We start from the raw sequence: 23,227 nt of genomic DNA, 5'->3' as shown, positions 1-23,227 counted from the left end.
GTACCGTAAAACTTTAGATTGCTAATTAATTTTATAGTTCTTTTATTCTCCGGAAGATGACTTTTGATTTGGAATAAACGTAGAAAGACTGTATTTGAAAATAAAAATATAATTGAACCGTAATTTTTTGTAATTTCAGTATCTTTTAACCAGTTTTATTTTATTTGCAAAACAATTAATTTTCTAATTGGAACAAACATTATTGTTTTATTTTTTCGTTGAATTTAAAGGAATTAATTCGTTTTTAGTGTTATTTCTCTTTCAAATAAATAATTAAAAGAAAAAAATGTTTAATCGCAGATTATCACGAACTTAACGAAGCTCTTTAAACTTTTGCAACGCTTCGTGCTACAAAGATATAATCGGATTTTAAGATATTCCATTTATACTTAAAATAGTACCAATTAAATAACAATTGCAACGAAGATATAGATTAGGAATGGATTATTATACGCTGATAACATAAAAAGTATCAAACTTATTTCAATTAAAGCCATTATCAAATTATATTAAATGACATCTTTATAAAAATATTTAGTTTTTACGCACCTATTACAAAACACATCACGTCCAAATCACGGAAGGACTAAGCGCCGAGAACAATAAAATTCTGGCGCCATCTTGTAACAGATTATCACACGTTCGGATAATGATGTGAAATTATGAATACGTGACAATTTAATGAGGGTTTTGTTTTTTTTTTTTACTTTTTATTAAAAAAAGTAAAAGTTTTACCGCGTTTACCATAGTCACGTGTGTTCAGAAGCTAAGTATTGGCGTGACATGAATACGGTTTTGTTTTATGAATGGATTCAGTTCTGAGTATATGTTATTATTTGTGTGGAACGTTTTTGATTTAATGTGTCTTAATGAATAAAATTGTATTTTGTAAAATAAATGTAAATATCGACCAGTTTGTGAATGTAAATGCGACGGTTGTGGGTTCGATTCCCACTCGGAAGAATTATTTATTGTTTATTAATGTTTCCATTTCTTCGCTTTGGTTCACTACTTATTTTTTAGTTTTATTTGTACACCCAAAAAAATACTATTTGTAAAAATACTAACTGTATATTTATCTGTAACGTTTGGTTGTATACACATTAGGTTTTTTTTTTAAAATAGAAAATGTTATTAAAAAAAATAAAAAAAATCGGTACAAACATTCCTTAGAACGGGCAACATTTATTCCTGTTAATTAACGAAAACAAAAAACAAAATATATTTAAATTGTAGCTACGATGAAAAATCTTTATGTGAGCATTATACTGTATAATAGGCTAAGAGAAAACTGTAGATATGCATCTCCCGATAGCTATCTAAGCTTTGACAAATAAACCACTACAAGCAAGAAATATAAGGTGAGAATGAATTAATGAGACGAGACCCCCGGCAAGTATTTAAAGGACAAACTTAAGGTGCATCGTTACATAGCAGTATCAAGTTGCAAATTTAATACACTAACTTTATTTTAAGTAGAAGTATTTATTATAGGCAGTCTTAAAGATATTTTGAAATTTATATTAACTTGTGTCCACGTATGATGCATTTTGTGGGAAAGTACGAGAAACGTATACAACTTTATTCTTATTGGTTTGTATTTTAATTTAAAGGTGGGATGGCGTGTCCAGTTAGATTTTATGGTACAATAAGAATTAATAGAGCTAACTCTAATAATATAAATACTTATTGGTATGTGTGTATTCGAATTGGAGGAAATAATTAGATCGTTGTTGAAACTGTTGGTGCGCAGCGGCAAAGCGTTTGACTGTAAGCGCGACGGTTGCTCATTCGATTAATACTAGGGGGAGTAAATTGTTTTATTTTCTTGTTTTGGTTAGACGACAAAGTGGCGTTGAATTCCGCAACCCAACATGCAATGTCTCGAAAATTTTGCGGAAAATAAAGGATGGAGTGTCTTTACACAGGGTGAGATTTTGCTATGTATGGGTTACAGCGTGAAGCTATTTATTTTTATAATTATACTAGTGGACCCGTACGCGGCTACGCCCGCTTGAACTATTGGAATATTTATTAAATATATTTATGAAATTATTTTCAATTTTCAATAGAGAGATGCGTTAGGCAAGCTCATTTTGGGTGATGTTTTCTAACAACAAATTTTGCAAATTGTTGCCTAGCAACGACAGTTGTTATTAACATGGCGGAATAAATTGCATGTCAAATTAATAAGTATTTTAATATGTATTTTAATATGTGGTATATATCGAAAATATTACAAATATGACATAACCAAGTATCCTATGTTCATCCCGAGACCCTCAAGTATCTCTATATGAGTATTGTATCACAATTAAATTAGCGGTTTGGCCCTGATTGCGTAAAAGACAGACAGAGTTACTTTCGAATTTATAATATAGGTATGGATTCAGAAAAATACGTAATTTATATTTAATATCGTTTTTATTTAGTAAACTCTAACACCTACTCATTACCAATACATATCTAAAAAAATAAATAATACATTCTAATCATATATTCTATACGTAACGTTAGGTACTATAGACGGCGCGTGCGCGTAGCTTTCTATGAGCGTTTGCAAATATCTATGCCTAACTAGAGCCTCCGGTCGTGATTGGAGGAACGTCGTAAGCACTACTCACGCGGCTACCAATGACAGCCTTTGGAGCAACAATAGGCATCTACGCCTGGTACTACCACCACTGCAACGTGCACTGCTTATAATCTATATCAATAAATATCATAAACTTATAAGCCTATTGTTATATGCTCTTATATGATAATTATTTTATTATCTAACTGGATGTCAAACAAAACAACTAATAACATTTATAAATATTTATCAATTTCCAATCCCCACCTACAAACTACACTCCGTAGATGACATATACTATTAGCATTTTAATTAAAATGTGTTTTATACAAAATTATTCGTGTTTCATAATATATGTGCCATTTGATTTGGAAAATTTTGTGAAACGCCACGAAAACATTTTAATTTACAACGTCGTTATAATCGGTAGCTGGTTTAAGCTGAATCAATGACATTAGTAAACAGGTCTATCATAGAAAGTGTGCAACTGCTCCACACCTGTCCAATAAAAACAACAGACCGACTAATTGCTTATTAATAAGATACCAATAAGTCAAATTTTCTTAGCGTAGCAGAAGGAAACTAGTGTTGTAACACTCCGTTTGCAATTCCTGCCCATTGCTGGAGACATTGCGTGTTGAGTGGCGGAACTTAACGCCGTTCCCTCGACAGAGAGAAGCAAAAGGATACATTAAATATTTCATTTCTTCGAGCTAGAAGAAGAGAAGAGAAGAAAAGCTAGTGAACTCACAACCTGTCGTGTTTACAGCCACACTCAGTGCCTCTGCGCTACAATTTGTCTCATGTGTGTGGAGTATTATTAAAACCGTTATATCAAAAAAACATCAGCTTTCAAAGTTGCCCGATGGGAATACTGTCGTTTATACGAATTAATGCATCCTTAACTTTAAAATACTTATCGTTTTATGGCATATGATGGCGAGCTGGACCCATTCGGAATTACACCTTAAACACTGATAATCATTACTTGGTCTAATTTAAAATCGTTGGCATAAATCAGATTCAACGTATAAGAAATCAATTTGGATCTTTAAAGACGATGCGACGTCGTAAAGTAATTAATTCTTAATTGTAATGACAGGTTGAATCCATCATTGAATACATTGGTGCATACGTAGAGTTCTTGGGAGGATGAGATGAATTGAGTAGATTTGGGATAAAATTACAAGGAATTAAATAAATAACTTTTTAAATTGTGTGATGTATTATAGTTTCATTGGAATTTGGGTCATTTGGTTCATTAGTATCTTAATCATATAAATTAAAATCAATTCTGTTATACAACCAAATAGTATTCGTTTTTTTAATTGTTTCAGCTTTATGCTGTGTTCTGTATGCATCAGGGTAGGCAGAGGAAACCCATTGTTAAGAAACACCGTTTCCAATTTTGCCAATTCTGGAGACACTAGAGCGAAGAAACGCTAATATTAAATAGTTTATAGTTGCCTCAAGTGGGAATCGACCCCTGGCCTCAAGTTAAGCTATTAATGTTAATAAATAAAAAAAGATATCAAAATTATAATTTTTAAATGAACAATGAAGTATACAATAAGTATGCTCAATAATCCAACGCAGCGCAAACTTTTACGATGAAAGTAAATAAAATTGCCACGCGCTGTTCAGCGCTGAACGTCTATGTAAAGTGCAGTTGTAAAGATATTTATTATCATACAGAGAATGAAATAAAACAAGACTGATTCCACAGAGTGCCTCAGCTCCAGCAGATCCTAAAGGTTCATGTATTATTGACTTTATCATTTATAGAGCCTATTTCTTGTGTCGGTAAGTTAAATTATTTTGTTTTTCCATATATTTCACCGAATTTTCCAGGCATTGCGTGTTGACTGGCGTATACCAGAGCCAAGAATTGAAAACTCATTCCCCCGAGTAGGAATTAAACTCATACGCTTATGCGCCTGCGCCAAAACGGCATATAGGAGTTTATAAATAATACTTACACAGTAACTATAATGTATGGCACATTAAATACATGCAAATATAACATTATCCACGTATATAATAGCCACTTTCAAACTATCAATCAATATATCGCTAATAATCAAGGTTAGATGTGAGCATTTACAGATCATTTCATTTGAATTGATAAGTGCCCAGACCTGGCATAGCGTATAGCCTCGAGCGCACAGGTCTCCAAGGTATCCGAGTGCGTACGCGCCTGTCGCGTGGTTACCAGCTATTAACTGCGTCTCGCTACTAGTCCTAGGAGATGTGCCATAAATTATGCGAATTATACACTACGGTGGTACGGCGGTACGTGCTCGTGTGATATATTGTGGAATGGCAACGCGCCCGAGTGCCTCGGTGTCAGCAAACGCAAAATTATACGCCCGACTGCGATGTTTGCCTACGCTAATACCCCTACATATAAAAAACGTTTTTTATTTTTGATTGTTATTTGGTAAATGATAGCCTTCTAGAGGGCTAGAGAAGTTATTGCAGTAACTAAGCATAATTTAGAGTGCGAGAGTGTACGACGTTTGTTTCGATGACAATCGGTATCTGTCTGTGTCCACTGTGGCCGCTTCGTCATTTATATGGCTAGTATCTCGTAACTAATAATATCTTAGCTGACAACAGATTGCAGCCTTGTACATACGTACAAACATACTTACAGCAAGTACTAGTTATCTAATAAGAAATCATATAAACAGTGAACAGACCGCACAGTGAGAGCGATGCAATTAGGCAAATATTGAGGCCAATTTATTCCCTACGGCGAAATTCTTATTAAACATAAGTACATAAATCTATGCAGATGCTACTTTACTTTTTATGTCTTTAAGTTGACGATAATTTTAAAATAAAAGTACCATATTTCCGAAGCTGTGACGAACGAACACGCGTAACCGATACGGTTATTAAAGATATCAATAAATTCAGCGAATGACAACGTAATTATAATGAAGGCTCACTGAAAACGTCCGCATAATCGAGGCTCTCTGATAACGGTGGCCGGTTGGCACCGTCCATTAAGTCAGACTCTTTGTAATCCAATTAAATTATAATTTAAGTTTAAAATTACATATTGTCTAAAGAACGACATGTTCGCGTCGATACTTTTTTGCTCGGTGTGTAATATTAAGTACGGTAATAATTATATCAGCGATTTAAATGTTTCTAAAATAAAAGAGTCTGCTACACACTGTTTCCGTCACATAGCTGGGGAGGCAGAGGGAACCTAGTGTTAAGACATTCCGTTCCCCATTTTCCCCCAATTTTTTTGAGGCATTGCGTGTTGAGTGACAGAATTCAACGTCGGACTCTTGCCTTGGTGTTAGAGCTGAGAAATGAATAGCAATCGAACCCACTACCGTCGACGACCTCACTTATTTCTGTAGTGTTATATTAGAAATAGTTGAATGATTAATTATAATTATGTATTAATAAAATTTAAATATGCTGAGCCACGTGCAGTCAATTTCTTCATAGTTATTAACGTTATTAATAGCGTTCGGCTTAGATATTTTAGACAGTCTGGTGTGATAACTCATTTGTTGAACGGTTCTATTTGGCACGATAATTACTGAGACATTCGTGTTACTATTAACGAACGATCCAAAGATAAAAATATTGGATTTTTAATTACCTAATATAAAGCGTGAAATGTTTGGTATGGAAATTGAATCCCTCTGGCGTTTTTTCATATTAATTGGTCGTTAGCTACTGTTCTATAAAATTTTATACGTTCACAGTTTGAAGAAAGTTTGATGGTCAACTTTAACAGCTTCGCGAATATGGTCGATCGTATCGTGTTAATTGGCCATATCAAAATGAGATGCGGTTCGTTATGTCGACCAGTAAATGCGGCACTTAAATTTTTACTTTGCTCCGAGCTGATGTTATATAATTGTTATTATCTATAGACTTAAAATATAAAATAGGAATTATGCAAATTATACTTTATTACTTTCGTTTTATTTATATCTATTATTATCATATTATAAAATAGAAATTGTATCTAAATATACTATAGCACAGCTTGGTTATCTAGAACGCACTCAACAATAACGCCACCTTTACAAAAGCTACGGAAATGTGTAACTAAGGGTTGAAACTGTTTAACGATTTTAGTTCGCCTTTGCTAAGGGTGGAATGTAGATGGCGGTGATGATTTCTTTTAAGGGATGAAATATATGCTACTCATGTTTTGTTTCAGTAATTATTATTAATAATATTATAGTATTTATTGAATAATATTATAATTTATTATAGTATCTTAAAAAGATAAAAAAGTTTGTTTGCCATTTTAAAAGGTTTCTTACATTTATATTTTATACTCTCCTGTCTGGCGCATATCTCGGTGATGAAACGGAGGTGACAATACTGCAGTGTACACAGGCAGGATAAATGATAACATGGCTTATACAATTTAGCATGTTTTGATTAAAAAAAGTCTACCACGTCTTCTTTGGAATTTTTTTATTAATATCAAAATTTATTTTGCATACTTTTCAAATACTTTTCAAATATTAGAAGAAGCTTAGTTTAAAATATACTTAAGTAATTAAATATTAGTGTAATTATCTCATTTAATTTAATTTACTGGTAAAAACATCGAATTTTATTATATTTACCCTAGCGGCCGGCGGCTTCGCCGGCAAGAACCTTTAGCCTTAACATTATTACCGTTCGTAATTTTATTTTCGATTTATTTAAATGTAATTTTTATTTATTTTATATTAATAAATGAATAAATCAAATAAAATATAATAAATAAAATATCGTATGCGGTGACGTTACGCATCGCTAAGAGCTCGTAGAGGGAGAACTGTGTCGCACACGCCACACACCTGCCTACAACCTGACGCCGGGCCAACCTCGTCAATATATATTTAACTTCTGCAACGAGCTAGTGAAGTACTTTATTGTAATTAGATACAAAATTGACATGGTCAATGCTCATTTGGTATAAGCCTACTATTACTATTATTGAGACTGACAGCGGACGTTTAAAACGTCCCATAATCTATACTTACTTATGGACGTCAAAACACTGAACAAATAAATATTAAATTATAAGATCCAAGTTCATGCTTTGTTATTATTGAAGTATTTCATTTTATTTTAATTATATACAAGCTGATAGTACGAAATTATGTAGAGTTTTTAAATTATTCAGATTTTCCACAATGTTGTTAAAATTATTGCTTGCAAAATAAAGAAGACTTTATATTGCAAGTTACAAAAATATACTAGTTCCCAGTATTCAACAGATCTTTGCATTTTTTTAGCTTTATTATATAAATTTTATCTTTTATTTTATATTAAATAGATTATTTTAGAATATTTTGAGTATTCTATAAGGCATCAATCAAAAAGGTCACAGACCGATCGAGATATTATGTAAAGGAACTGATGATAGGATGCACCTGTCCTAAATGGTTTGCCTATTTGACAGAAAAAAATAATTTCAGCTACGATCTTTAAAAATAGTTTTTGTTTTGGATTTTGTCTTACATTGGGTTCATAAAACCCTTACACATTGAGTTACATGTTTTACCTCATTATATTACACCAATTTAAGGCACTAGGCCCAATAAAGACAAATTAGCCTAGTTTATTGTAAAAACTAAAGCTCTAACATCATAAATGCAGTACAAGCATCGAAAGCGTTTATAGCGTCCATTCCGCCTAACGACGTCTAAATAGATGATACCAGTGAGTCTCGTCCTCCGAACATGGTAATGGACAGGATAATTATGCGTAACAACGTGCAACAATAGCGGCGCGGGCTGAGCTGGCTCTATGGCATAATAAGAGCCGGCTTATTTTGATGAAGGCGCAACAAGTAGCAGAGGGGGGGTGTGGGCGAGCGCGGGCGGGGAGGGGCGCGCGACTTGCGCGCGCGCGCCCGGCACGCGCCCCACCGCCGCACGCCGCGCACTCTACTTAGTGTCGGGGGTGCGCGCCACCTCTGCCAATCCACCGGCAACCTCCGCGGCACGCACTCGTGCGCTCGTCCTCGTTTAATATTCCCACTTTTACACTCGCGATGCCGATGGCGGCGATTCACGCTTATCAAAATCTCGGCGTAGGCCAAAAGCTGACGCAGCTACAGAATTCTGCGCCTAGGCGTCTGGCGCCCGCTACCGTTGACCCGGCACGGTGTAAGAAAAGATCTTCTTATCTTAGTCAGCCTTATCCGACACAACCTGCGTCCGTGGCTCGAAGAAACGCAAGAGAAAGGAATAGAGTGAAACAAGTTAATAATGGATTTGCGGCCCTTCGCCAACACATTCCCTCTGCGGTTTCAGCAGCCTTAGCAGGTGGCAGAGGATCATCGCGAAAATTGAGCAAAGTTGACACTTTAAGACTTGCTGTTGAATATATTAAGAGCTTAAAACGTTTGTTAGAAGAAAATGAGGAAGGATGTTCTGAAAACCAAATGAATTTAAGTTTAAATGCTAATGGACCTCAGACTCCACCTTCTTCCGAAGAATCTCATTCACCTGCGCCTTCATTAATATCAGAGAGTTCAGCGGGACCAAATTGTCACGATGCTTATGATACCTATGAACCCATGAGTCCAGAGGATGAAGAGTTACTTGATGTTATTTCTTGGTGGCAGCAGCAATGATCAATGAGGTGAGTTGACTTATAATGTTATTTAATTATTTTATTCCATTACAATTATCGTGAAAAATATATAATCTAAGTGAAACTTAAAGACGCTTCCCGTTTGTAATATTTAGCAACACATTGATAAAAGGCCAAGGTTACAGGAAAAACTTGATAAGATAGTGATTATTAAATCTAACAAATGAATCTTCTAATGTTGACACGAGCTTCAAGGCTTTGATAGTTCCAAATTTTTATCAGTTTGTTTGTATATTTGTCGCGACTGAGTTTATTTTAGGCTTATCATTTTTTTTTTCAATTTGAAGACATAACCATAGGAATTTATTGTTAGCAATATTTCTAGCCATTTCATTGTAAAAAGCTCAGGTAAATATTAAAACTACGCTAAGCTTTTTGTCCTATTCGTTAGTCACGGTTACCTACCGGGTCAGGTTTGCGCTTTATGTTGCACAATTTGAAAGGAGATTTAGGACCCTCTGCTTTGAGAGCCAAAAAATAAACATATACACCATTATGATTGCGCATTGAACCGTCGCGGCGGCCTATCTATGCTTTGTTGGGATTGTCAACAAAAAAAGCATAATAATGTATTTGACGTTTTGAAAATGTACAAAAAAAAATTCTACAATATTTTTTCCTAGCTAAGTTGGTAGTATGATTTTTACTAAGAAAATAAAATTAGATTTAATAGATCCGATTGGACCCGCATGTTACTTTTCTCTAGCCAACTAACAATTACAAGTAACAATCTTGTGGTTCGCCCCGCATGCAGTGAGAAATTGTACATAAAAACTAGTGTATTCTAATTACAACAGGTCCTTGTATACGGCTCAGATTTGTAACAAGTGGAAACAGGTTTCTCTTCAGTCGCAACTTTTGTTTATTTATCTCAAATCAATATGTGGCATCCGGTCAGTGAGAGCTATCGGCATTCTGCCATATGGTCCATCTTTGCAAAAGCCTGGTAGCGCCATCGAAAAACTTAAATTAAATCTCGCAAAAAATTCAAGCTCATTCCGCCGCCCATTAATTTACTATGCCGGAAGACGAAATCTCTAGAGGAAATGGAAGGGCGTTTAGAAGCACACGTGTTACAATATTTGCTAAGCATTAAACAAACACCTGGCCGCTACAGTCACTTTTTCATAGGAATTATGCATATAATATTCAAATTGAGCTTATCGAAACTTAGATTTATTTAAAAAAATCAACTTTTTATTAAATTATTTTTATTTTTTAACAGGTATCGTGACATATGGTGATCACGAGGCATTGAGCGGCTTTTTGATTGTGGAGGAAAAAAAAGAAGTATTCGCTTCAAGAAGGACTCGAACATAGGAGCGCACGGGACTCCGGGAGAACCTTTAATTAAGCGCAATCAGTATATTTCTAATGAGAGGGGATAATGGTGGACTATAACGATCCCACCGATGCATTCCGCCGAGCGACCGAGCGACCGAACTCTGCTTACATTTCATACCTCGACTTGATGAAATAGCAGTAACAAGACTGACACGTTCGTTTTATGTTCCATAAAAGCATTTACTAATATTTTAAGACTTTGACACACTGTGCCTTTATAAAGCCGTATCTTAGTTTCCAATAAGTTAGATTTATAGTTAAGTTTTAATATTTTATCTAGTCATTATTGTTTATGGATTATCTGGATAGCTAAGAATATGGCGATTCCATTTTTACGATTCTGTATGATATATAAAATAAGGTCAAAATAATTATATTGAGAGAAAGACTTCATATGTAAATATGTTTGTAAATCACTTGTAGCACCCTAAGACAGATTCCTAATAATTTAAGATTATATAGTTGTTAATAAAAATTCCTTAAAGAAATCTTCAAGCAATCTGTATATAAATATATACAATTTATATCATATGCCTGTTTTTTATTCATATCTATATTATTATTTTAGAAAATTTTATTGAATATTTTTTTAACATAATATATTAATTAATTGCAATAACATAACTATACTAAATTTAACTACTTCATTTAATATAAGAATTATACATTTCAAATTTTAAAATTAAATGTTGACTGATTTAATAAAAAAAATATATAAATAAATACAAATCATATAAAAAATAACTCATTTATTCAACACTACAAGTATAAAAATCGAATGTTGCATATTTAAAGATTATAACATAGCAATGAATAATAAGTAAGATTTCATATATTTTGGTATTTTATAATAGAAATACTCATCAGAAATTTAGACACAATATTTGAGGACAATGCTTTGAACTGAGGAACTCAGCACCAAGCTTTGTCTTATCAGACAGAATATTAGATCAGGATAGTGTAGAGAATCTAATATTCGAGAACATCCATTTACAGTCATTCTTACGCTGAGCCTTATAGTTTAATTGGATTTTTTTTTTGTTCTCAATTTCACTGCACTGTCTTGTCTTTCCCGCTACTTTGCACTTATCCACTTCCACGGGTTGGCTGGAAGAGATCTCTTCTAGAGATAAGTCCACCGTTGAGTATGTCAATTCGCAATGTATGTTTTATTATGTTTTATTTTGGTGCAATAAAGAAAATTAAATTTTTACATCAGATGTGACAGTCTTTAAAATAATTTATAGTCTAGATAATGCCCAGTCCTAACAGCATCGATACAAAAAAGTTTCATTCAAACCCTTCCATTAGATTTAAATATGTATATATCTCAATGAATACTTATACTAACGAAAATTGATTGAAACAAGATACAGCTAGTCATATTGAGACATTTCATTTTCATAAACCGCAAATATAACTTTGTATTTTATGTTTGCTACGATAGAAACCTTAATGGACAAGTCCGAAAACCTTAATTAACAAGTCCGACTCGTACTTGCCAAGTTTTATTTTGTTCCATTTTTGTATCATAAATAAATAGAATTCTTTTGTATTTTTCTACATGTATTATCAATCTATACTAATAGCGGTGTTCACCGCAGCCAAGTAACCAACAAATTGAATAAGAATACACAATATGTATTCTTATTCAATGGTTTTAGATAAATTTATATAGCGTTACAGACTAATATGAGGCCAGTCGTGGCGCAGGAGTAGAAGCCTGTGACTTTAAACGCTACAGGATGTGAATTCGATTCCCATGCGAGGAAAGAAAAGCGCGAAATTGAGTTATGCCACTCAACATGCAATGCCTGCAGAAAAAAAAATAACTAAATAAATAATTAAAAACTGTTTACTCATATAAATCGTAACTTTCATTGTAATTAGCCTCATGGTACATGGTTGTAATAAATTGTTTATCGGCCCTTTAGACATAGGTAGGTAGGTATGTACTTAAAGTTTACTTGTCAATCGTCGCAAGCTTCAAGGCTTTCGCTTTTAATTTCCGGTTGAAATTTCTGATCTATATTTACTATCGAATTAATCATGTGATTCAAAATATGTTTAATGACAACGTGAATGATTGCTACACCAGTTCTTATAAAGAATTTTAAGATTTATAGATTAATGATTCCTTAAAATTTGGTTTTACTTAAACCTAATAATTAAATAATGATAGAATGACATTTGTCTTAAGACATGATTAAAAATATAATATATAAATATTCCTTACACATCCATCATCTAGATTCTAGACCATATTTTAACTTGGAAAAAAAATATGTTCCAGGTAAAATATATCTAAAATTAAATCCACGACCACTTTGATTACAGATAGACACCAACTGTGCTACGATATAAAATGTAAAGGACAATCTTTGAAACTTACAAATACTCGGAGAAAGACTAACAGGCTGCTAGTCAGCGTTGTGTTACGTTGTTATAATTATATGGATTCGCGAATAATTACATATCCACGAATACTCAGTTGCAAAATAACATAACAAAAGGCACTTAACTACACGTGCCTCAACTCAGATTACATTTCGTTAAAAAGGAATATTTTCCTTTCAATAAACATCACGATATTGTATTTAATTTTGAAAAGACAAGAGGGCACCGCGATCACGTCGCAAACCCGCCCAGCGAATTCAAATTGCAATAGTAATTTTTGATAATGGAAGGGGAGCCCGAGCCATTATGGGTGGATATTTCCGTCTGTGTATTAATTGTTTGAACTTGTTGCTCTTTAAGAAACGGGACAGACTAGATGCAACGGAAACGCGCCCCGCACACCTGTAAATAAATATTCGCGTAATTTCGTCGATCATTTATGCTATACTATTAATTGTTCGGCGCTATACTATATGTAGCGTCCGTCTGGTATTTAGCAAGTTTTTACGTTGTTCATCTACAGAAAATAACTTGTTTTTTGATTGATAGTTGATTAAAATGAACAATTGACAACGAGCAATTATTTGAGTAAGCTTAAAACTGGTTGGCTGTCATTTTTTCGTACATAATGTAACTCATGGTGGAAATAATTCAATGTCTTGTTTCTAAGACAAGTTTAAAATAAATATACGAGAAAAAAATACAGAATTGAAGTATGCAATATGGATAATGCAAAGTTAGGAGCTTCTATGCAAGAACATCTAAAGCTATCCATAAAAATACAACATAAGTATTTACACAAGCTTATTTAATATTTTATTGACAGCACAACAAAAAAGATAATCAATCATTATACCTTCAATATATAAAAATTTTGAAGATAATTCTGAAAATTTTATAATTTCCATAAAGCTTAACTGCTTGCGTTTCGTCGCTCGAGCGCACTCGGCTCAGTTCGTGCGTTGCGCACGCGTCGGTCGCGCGACAGCTGCCGCCTGCGAAGAAACCATTGGTTTATGAAAACAAAAAATGTATAATCAATTCGGTCTTGTTTTTGATCTACTTATTTGTAATAAAATTAAATAGAAAATGTTAAGATGAGGAAATACTTGCTTGTTAAATATAAATCAATATAATTATTGTAAAGGTTACTATAATAATTTACTTTAGACACATTAAGTACTGATTAAGGAAATATCTTAACCCTCGGGCTTATCATCAGCATTCTGCTGTTCTTTTGCTATAATATTAAGTACAATATTTCTTTTTTTTTACCTTTAAGTTGAGTGAAGCGTGGCGCGTTTTACCACCACACCAAAGGCAAGAATAATTCATATAAAATATTTCATTTCTTCGAATGGTAATCGAACCCACAACCTCATGTTCACAGTTACACGCTTATTGCCTCTGCGCCACGATTGACCAACTGGAATTCGATTTCAATATTTTACAAGAATTACTAAGAGTATGTAAACAAAAAAAACACAGTTTTACCTGTTTCGTAAAAGTACATTTTGAAACTGTCCTTGAAACGATCAGCCGTCAATGGGTTGTGACCTAAATTGTTCCTGCACTGTTTTAAATAAAAACACACGAATAACTTCTCAAAAAACACCATGGTTAGGGTACCATATAATGGAAGGTTTTTCAAAAAACTACTGGGCTATCATCAAAATAGAAAATTTTCCCTACTGACATTGATAAATTTATTTCTCATCCGTTTATCAGATGCCGCTGTAACATAAATTTTAAGCCAAATCGCAATAAACTTCATTAATGTTCTTTAATGAATTGAGGATGAGAAGCAGGTAGCGGTTTTTAAATATTTTGAATATCTTGCCCAAATTCTTTTCAACTAATTGTAAGCAATTTTGTCACCCCAATTTTAACTAAATATACTGCGTTCTTCTTTATGCCACCCTTAAGATACCAATGTTGCCTATAAATCAAGCATAATAGTCACTGAACAAAACTCAATTGTAATTGGAGGATCGGCATAAATTTCTTTCTGATTTCTTTAATAAAATAATGTTATATATTTTTGAAATAATTAATATTTAAAGAAAATTACTTCAGTATTTATTTTTTATATTATTACGATTCTAACTAAATTACATCTTACTTATGTCATATTAGCAAATTTGATCGGTGATTCAGTTTTTTAATATTAATTTAAAATTCCATTACCAATATTGATATAAATAATAAATTATATTCGACAAGTAGTATTACAGGACGTGCAACAACAGTTCATCGACCGCACCAGGTGCTAGTCACAGTAAATATTTAATTTATCAATGGAAAGAAGAAATTACGTGATAGTGATAACACAACCACCATGGAACTGACCTCACACTATAATGCTCCAGATTACATTATACGACATATCAACTTAATACTGTCATTCCCCATAATACCTGTCAAACTGATTGACAACTGTATTTTAAGCCCTATTAACGCTATTGAGATTAAACGTAACTGAAAGCTATTTAAGAATGGTTAAAATTATCATGCTTGTAGAAAGAGGTGGGTATGTGTATTTTTTTTATCTGTGATCTATTATCTATTATCTGTATCTAAATATATAATTAAATTGTAACTGATTTATGTCTTTATATGGAATATATTATATATACTATAAACGTATGTATCTATCTCTTTGTCGTTATTCTTTCTTTTACGTCAAATAAATAAAATTTGGCACTTCGTAAATGTAGGTAAATTGTAAGAAATATATAAAAATGTAACATAATAATTCAACTTAAACCTATTATTATTATCACTAGATTAATTGTAAAAGTTAATTTATTCTTTTCGCCAAGTTAACTATTCAGTAGGATCTCACGTCACTCAATGTTTCGCTCTAATGAAGTTGGTTGAGGTTGGAAAAAACTCGCTGCCGGTGGTCCTCTGTCACTGAAGCTCAATTATGCAGGCAGTAGGTATGCATGAGAAATTTTCCATACTAATAATTGACAGGAGCTATGCATTTTAAATATTAGTGGTCAAAGAGCAAAGGTAAATATGCTATATTTTACGACCACAGATAAATCAAACTGCAAATTATCAAATTCAATTATTATTAAAAAAATACCAGCTTTACGCTACAGCGTACTGGAGGCATTGCATGTTGAGTGGCGCAACTCAACGCCGTGCTTATATCTCGACTTCAGAGCGAAAAAATGAAAATATAAATTTAAATAAATATTTCATTTCCTCGAGTGAGGATCGTACCCACAACCAGTCGCGTTTACAATAAATTAATACAGTCCGTATAAAGTGACTTGTAACTTAAAACGATCTCAGAATACAAGTTCCTTAATCATAGAGGGTAACGCACAAGAAAATCGGCAAAAATTAAACAGGAACAAGTGCTTATAGCTGCGGCGTCATACACGCTCCCAAATAATGACCGACAATTTTCGTATATTAGCAGCACTGAAATTCGATTCGACTCAATTAACTTCACGGTAGTGAGCAAACCAAATTTGCTAAATACATTTTACCAGAAATTTTCTTACAATGCTTAATAACAGGCCAGACGTGGCGCAGGGGAAGCATGGTCCTGTAAACGCGACAGGTTTTGGGTTCGATTTCCAATTGAGGAAATAATTTATTTATTATGTTCATTTACTTGTTCTGGTGTCGCAAAGCGCGGCGTTAAGTTGCGCCACACTTCTAGAGAGCAGAGTGTCTAAAGTGAACTAGGGTCCTTTTATCTCCCTTATCCTGCTAAATGCGGGATATAGCGTGAAGCTGAAATAACACTTAATATAGCTATACTCGTATTAGGCGCTAGTTCTCTCATAATGATTGTGGCAGTACCGACCTGCTCTTACCATGAAATTATCGATTACTAAGCGTAATCAGATGCAAAGCGATCGAAGCAGGAAGTTTTTCCTTATACATGCAATTTGATAAAACACCCACTTCTTTTTTTATTACATTCACGCTGTACGATAGTGTGCAGGAAAATGTAGCAGGCAGAGGGAATCTGGGAACCTAGTGATAAGAAGACACTTTCGTTCCCCACTTACCACAGAATCTCTCCTCTTGAGGGACGGCATAAACCGATGGAACATGGAAACATGGAATATGAAGTATTCCAGTCCAGGAGTGGGAATCGAAGCCATAACGGTTGCGTTTACAGTCGCCTGTGATCTATAGTACAACTTTAGTATACCTCCTGAAATATCTTATAGTAAGAAAGTAATATTTATTATAACCAGTTAAGATTAAAACCCAATAAAACGTACCGACGATAAAATGAAAGTGTAAAAATAAAAAAATCCCACATTGCTAATCGGGAGCATTACTTCGATGAAGTACGTTATAATCACAGAATCAAGCGACATTTGTCAGCGGCTAACGAGTCGATAAAAAAAATTTAAAATGAAGACCACAATTTCTGGTGGAGAGTAATTTGTTAATGCGTCTCTTAAAAGGTAGCGCCGATGGTTGCTTATTTTATTTATAAATTGCTTTAAGTTTTATTGTGTAACGTTGCGTTTTTACTATGTTTATGATAGGAGATAAGATTCGCTAATATGTCTCGTGTTTTACGATGCTTTTAAATTTGCGGTATTTTATTATTTTCATATTAGATATATTATTATTAGTTGGGTTTTTTTAAGTTATCGTAATTGTATTGGTATTAAATTTCATAGTGCTGGGTTAAAGATGAATACACTAAATTTAAAAATAATAATAACACTAGTATAGTTTTTATAATATATGGTAAAATTATTTTTTGTCAATTTATCATAAATAATAAATAATGGACATTTTACAAAAAAAAAACAATAATTGTGAAAATATCTTACTTTTTGTAAGCAATAAAAATATATTTTGCACTTAGAGGTAGTATGTAAATACAACCTGACCAATATTAGCGATCTAAGTAGACTATTTATATTATTGGATTTTACAACCGCAAAAATAATTTAATTTTTTCTTACTATCAGGACATTTCAAGTCAGTGACATACAAATTTATCAATTTCTAAGTAACAATTCCTTCATTTTAAGATGTAATTCTAACCGCATCAATTTTCTGTTTGATTGCTTAGATCAAGGTAAGGCACGAGTCATAGTTAGTGAACTGAAAAGTTCAACGCATTCAGTCGAGAAAATGTAAATAAGAACAAATTTACATAAGATTATTTTATATCTATGTATTTAGGTAAATTACTAATAAGTTTATTACCATAGTTTATAGTAAAGAAAGCTTAGAATATAATAAAAGACAATTTTGATTTAATACATTATTTATATTAAGGCCAGGAGCAGGGGCACTAGCGTGTTACTGTAAACCCGACAAATTGTGGGTTCGATTCCCACTCGAGAAAATTTAATATTTTCATTTCTTGATTTCCGTCGCTTAACACACAAGGACCATAGAATTCGGTGGAAAGTGGAGAGCGGAGTGTCTTAACACTAGACTCCCTCTGCCTTCCATCCTACACGCTCGATACAGCGTAAAGCTGAAAAAAAAAGTTATTCTTATTATAATAAACTATAATTTACTTTTAAATATATTATAAATCTTCTAATCAAACTTAAACTACTATAACCATTAGTTGGCAACCAGTGGGTTGTCGTTTTTCGCTATATATGTACATATTCGTAATGCTGTTCTAAGTTTACGATATCTTAGCACGCAACTAATGAAACAGAAGCTGTTTCTTCAGGCACCGGTATTAATTTGGATTGTTTAAAATTCATTAATGGTAATTTTAGATTCTCATTTCTTATTCTGACGTACGAAATTGCTTTCTTATATTTATTTATCAGTACTATTTATATTCTACGCTTGCAGTCAATTTTGTTATTTATTATTTATTGTTGGATTATAGAGGGATTGTAGAACTAACTAGTTCTTTATGTTCTGTACAAATGTGTGTATGTATATAGAAAATCTAGGTTTAAATAAAGAAATTCCAAGAGATTCGGGTGGTGTAATTGTTTAAGATATTAAATATAATAATTTAAAAACTTTCAATTTGAGTTAGGAATCTCTCTATCAACACGATAATACACTGAATAGTCATGGGTTCAAATACTTGTATATAATAAATTTAAATTTACAATTTATTTTGTAATTTCTCTAGTTTAATTAATGCAAAAATTATGTGTAGAATCCTGCAAAATAAATAAAGCTCATATATTAATTGGAATTGTAATAAGAAATTACTGTCTACTATAAATAAATAATACTTAGCCAATCTTAAAAATCTTATGTCTATATAATAATATAACTGAATTAATATTTAGAAAACATTTTACTATTTTTCAACTTTAATTGTATAACTTGAAGCGCATCCAACAATTAGTTATAATTGTCATTAAGGTAACGTGAAGGTAAACCATAGATAATTCAGTGTAAAGGGTAATCAGAGTCGGCCACTAATGGGCGGTAGTCGCAGAACGAATCTGACTATCCGACTAGTGGACGAAGATACGGAACTGATTCGAGGCGGTAGGTAAATTACTTAGCGTAATTTACTTGGCTACTGGTTTTGTTGATGTCTTTTGTTTTATTATTTTTTTTTATAATTTAAGAAAAATATTGATATAATATATGTATATTTTAATCTGTATGTGATGTCAAACTTATCACACAGTTTTAATAATATTTAAATTTCGATAAAATATTACTAAAATCTTATAAGTAGTTTAAACTTAAAGCAATAAGTTGAGGACATATTGTTATGAATATTTGATTTAATTGAACGGTAAATTGAATTATCAAATATTAAATTATAAAATTTCACCAAACAAGCCAAATACGAATAGTATTTGTTTTTTTTTTAAATATTAAATTACTCGTAATTATTTAATCAATATACCAGAACCAGTTTGACACCTAGCCTTAGCTATTCTTATTTTAATTATTTAATTTTTCACAGAAAGTCATGTATCACTCTATATTCAAATTTTATGTTATTTCATTAAAGAAAGTTGTATTTTGATGAAGATTTGATGAAAAGTCAGATCCACTATGGCGGTGGTCCAGTTCAGGGTAATAGCAATGACGAATTGGACGTTTCCCGCCCACCGCTATTACTTTAATGGTTTTATTATTAAAAAATATAAGAAAATTTGAATTAACCACATTCATTAACGCACGTTAACGGTGTCCGTTGCCGCGTTTATTTCACGAAGTGTCTCTAATGGCAAGATTAATCGATCTCAGATCGAGATGATTTAAGGTCTCATTAAAATAAATGTAGAGCGTTTACCAGTTCATGCAACAGCTTAATATCGATCGATATAAATAACTTTGTATTATACAAGATATTAACTTTAAGAATTTTTAATGAAGTCGTTAAAATTTGAAAAATTTGCTCTAATACAAAACTAATTATACTTGCATATGTTTCACATCGTTGGCCTATATATTCTAGTAATGCGATGGCTATAGTCTCAAATCCTAATCATCGAAAAGGGAGTGTCTTGGCACTATGTTTTGTTTGTCTACCATGCTACAGCGCGAAGCTGTTGAAAATACTTAAATTCTTTATCTGTTTTAAAGCACGTGTGATTACTTCTTAAAACAAAGAATATATTTTTTTGTTCCCCAACCTTTTCTTATCTAGTCATCACTAATTAATGCGTCACCACTAAAACTTCCTCATTTAAGTAAATATGTATTCGCACTAAATTTTTCGCACACTAACAACACGAAGACTTAAACAATATCATATATTAAGGAGTTCTAGTAATAGATGCAATTAAAGCTAACCACCGAAGCTGTATATAGACACAAAGAACGATGTAAGTTTTAATTATGCCATTATTTTTAATTTACTCCCGAGTCTTGGACAATTTCTCATAAAGCGGGGCTCGCTGGGCAACTCGGGCTCGGATGGTAGCGGTCACGCATGCTCACGTTTAATTCAAGCCAATCAGGGACTGATTACACGCATTACTCGCACACAAACTAACATTTTCACTATTTATAGATCTTAATCCTTTGAATGTAAAGTCTATTTTTCAATATTTCGTTGCGAGTTTAGTTATATTGCACGAGTTGATAGCAGATATCATGCAATGTCACTGCATGCGCATACTGTAGTACACCTAACGATGTAAGTACTGTCCCGCGGCAATATCTGAAGGAATTTAGTATAAATCTTTCTTTATTAACTACCTACCGTCTAGCAATGATAAGTATAGCTATAAGTTTTGTAAGGGTAATTGAGAATAATATTTAATTGTGAATGAGTTTTTTGTGTGTGGCAGCGTTGAGTTCCGCCATTCAACACACAATACTTCGAGACTTCGGTGGAAAGTGCGAAACGGAAGTGTTTTAACACTAAGTTCTCTTGTTCCCTTTACCTACTCTGCCATGTGTGGGATACAGCGTGAAGCTGAAAAATATCAATATAATCATTTGAGCGCCTTTCAATTCACTTATATAATTTAACTAGCGGACGCGCGCAGCTTCGCTTGCTTATTGCTTAGGGGATGAATTTAAAAAAAAATAAACCATGAAACTTATGTTCCATGAAATATTTTTAAGAGTCTAAATTTCAAATTTTATAAAAATCGGTGGCGATTTAAAGATTTTTCCATACAAACTTTCAACCCCTTATTTGCCCTTAGGGGGTGAATTCTAGAAAACCATGAAATACATGTTCAATTAAATATTTTTAAGAGTCTAAATTAAAAATTTTATAATAATCGGTGGCGTTTTAAAGTTTTTTCCATGCAAACTTTCAACCCCTAATTTGCACCCTTAGGGGGTGAATTCTAGAAAACCATGAAACACATGTTCAATTAAATATTTTTAAGAGTCTAAATTTAAAATTTTATAATAATCGGTGGCGTTATAAAGATTTTTCCATACGAACTTTCAACCCCTTATTAGCACCCTTAGAGGGTAAATTCTAAAAAACCGTGAAACACGTGTTCAATTAAATGTTTTTAAGAGTCTGAATTTACAATTTTATAAAAATCGGTGCAGATTTAAAAAAATTCCCATACAAACTTTCAATCCCTATTTGGCCCCTTTAGGGTTAAAATTTTTCAAAATCCCTTATTAGTGGATGTCCAGATTATGAAAGTAAACTTCTGTCCAAATTTCAAATTTCTACGCACAGCGGTTACGGCTGTGCGTGCGTCTTACCTCAGTCAGTGAGGACAAGTCCTTTTATATATATATATAGATATAGATTAGTTCTCCAAATCTCACAAATGTAAAATTTATATCTTATAAATGTAAGTAAATTTACAAATATAAATCCTCACTTAGATCTTCAGTTATTTATTGTGATATATTTGTGGTTTAAGCTATATATCTATAAAATATTAAATAGATTCAGATTTTACTCGTGTAAGAGTAAAGCCAGATAACGTACGTGTTTTTTTTTGTGAACCAGTATGTAGTCTTTCAAATGAGAAGAAGAAGAAGAAAATCAGTCAAAAAGTCATTTATTGATTACTTTTTGCGTATCTCGTAAATTGTAAGAAGCGAGTAAATTAAAAAGAAATATTAGGCTTATATAATAAAAATAAGTTTTATTATAACCATACAAACTAAAAAAGAGACGAAGAATTCATATTATAAAGAAATAGACTAGCTATTTCTGATAGAGACATTACATTTTAATTTGCCCGTATGTCATTGCAGTTAGTAAGAGATGTTTCAATATCCGATTCAATTAAAACTAATAGTGTCTTGAACTAGACTGACAAGATTTGATTGCATTTAAATTTATCCGACTGTCCACCTGTCCGCCCGTTATAAGAAGAAACCGTTAAAATTGACAACCGTTCTGAGTTACCCGTTGAAATTTACTCAACCGATCGATGCACCGCCATCCGATTTTAAAAAACCAATTTCATATTTATGATCACGAGAAAATACCCACCAATATAAAGTTTCAGACGCTACATTCTTTTAATGTATATATAATAAATAACAAATAAACGGAAAAAAATATTATTGGCCTAGTAATTTGACATTGACAGAGTGACATCGTTATTATTCAACGTAATGCATTTATTTATTCCCGTACCTCATATATTTTATACAACAGCTTATACGCGTCTAGGAGATTGAGACGTCTCCAATAAAGCGAGTAATAAAGTAATTTTTATACTGCCACCGCAAGGGTCCATCAGACCTCCTACGCTTGGCATTGTATGAGGGCTAATTTGTCAAATTCATATCAATCCTTGTTATTGCAATTCCGAAAATAAGATGTCATCCTGGGTGGCGGCAACCTCCTGCCAACACACCTTCCTGTACCACGCGGCGCTCCGGACA

The 23,227-nt window shown here is 32.8% G+C and overlaps 2 protein-coding genes across 3 annotated transcripts in view; both read left to right on the top strand.

The window, feature by feature from the left end:
- The window catches only part of LOC146529897 (cytochrome P450 4g15-like), a 286,682-nt gene that overhangs the window by 163,723 nt on the left and 99,732 nt on the right, over positions 1-23,227 (top strand). The gene's annotated exons all lie outside the window — the stretch shown is intronic.
- On the top strand, positions 8,514-11,048 carry LOC146529902 (achaete-scute complex protein T3-like). The gene is made up of 2 exons (XM_085201071.1): positions 8,514-9,202; positions 10,440-11,048. The coding sequence occupies exon 1, from the start codon at positions 8,610-8,612 to the stop codon at positions 9,192-9,194; it is 585 nt and encodes a 194-aa protein (XP_085057197.1). The 5' UTR covers positions 8,514-8,609; the 3' UTR covers positions 9,195-9,202; positions 10,440-11,048.

This window comes from Heliconius melpomene, chromosome 17, assembly GCF_056956725.1.
Source record: "Heliconius melpomene rosina isolate 202511_hmr_F chromosome 17, ASM5695672v1, whole genome shotgun sequence".
Classification (NCBI taxonomy): domain Eukaryota; kingdom Metazoa; phylum Arthropoda; class Insecta; order Lepidoptera; family Nymphalidae; genus Heliconius; species Heliconius melpomene.
The sequence above is the reverse complement of the archived record's forward strand: the minus strand, read 5'-3'. Positions and strand labels throughout refer to the sequence as shown.

What these genes read in the sequence shown, in the direction of transcription:
- LOC146529902 (XM_085201071.1), top strand. Translation starts at nt 8,610, where the DNA reads ATGCCGATGGCGGCGATTCACGCTTATCAAAATCTCGGCGTAGGCCAA.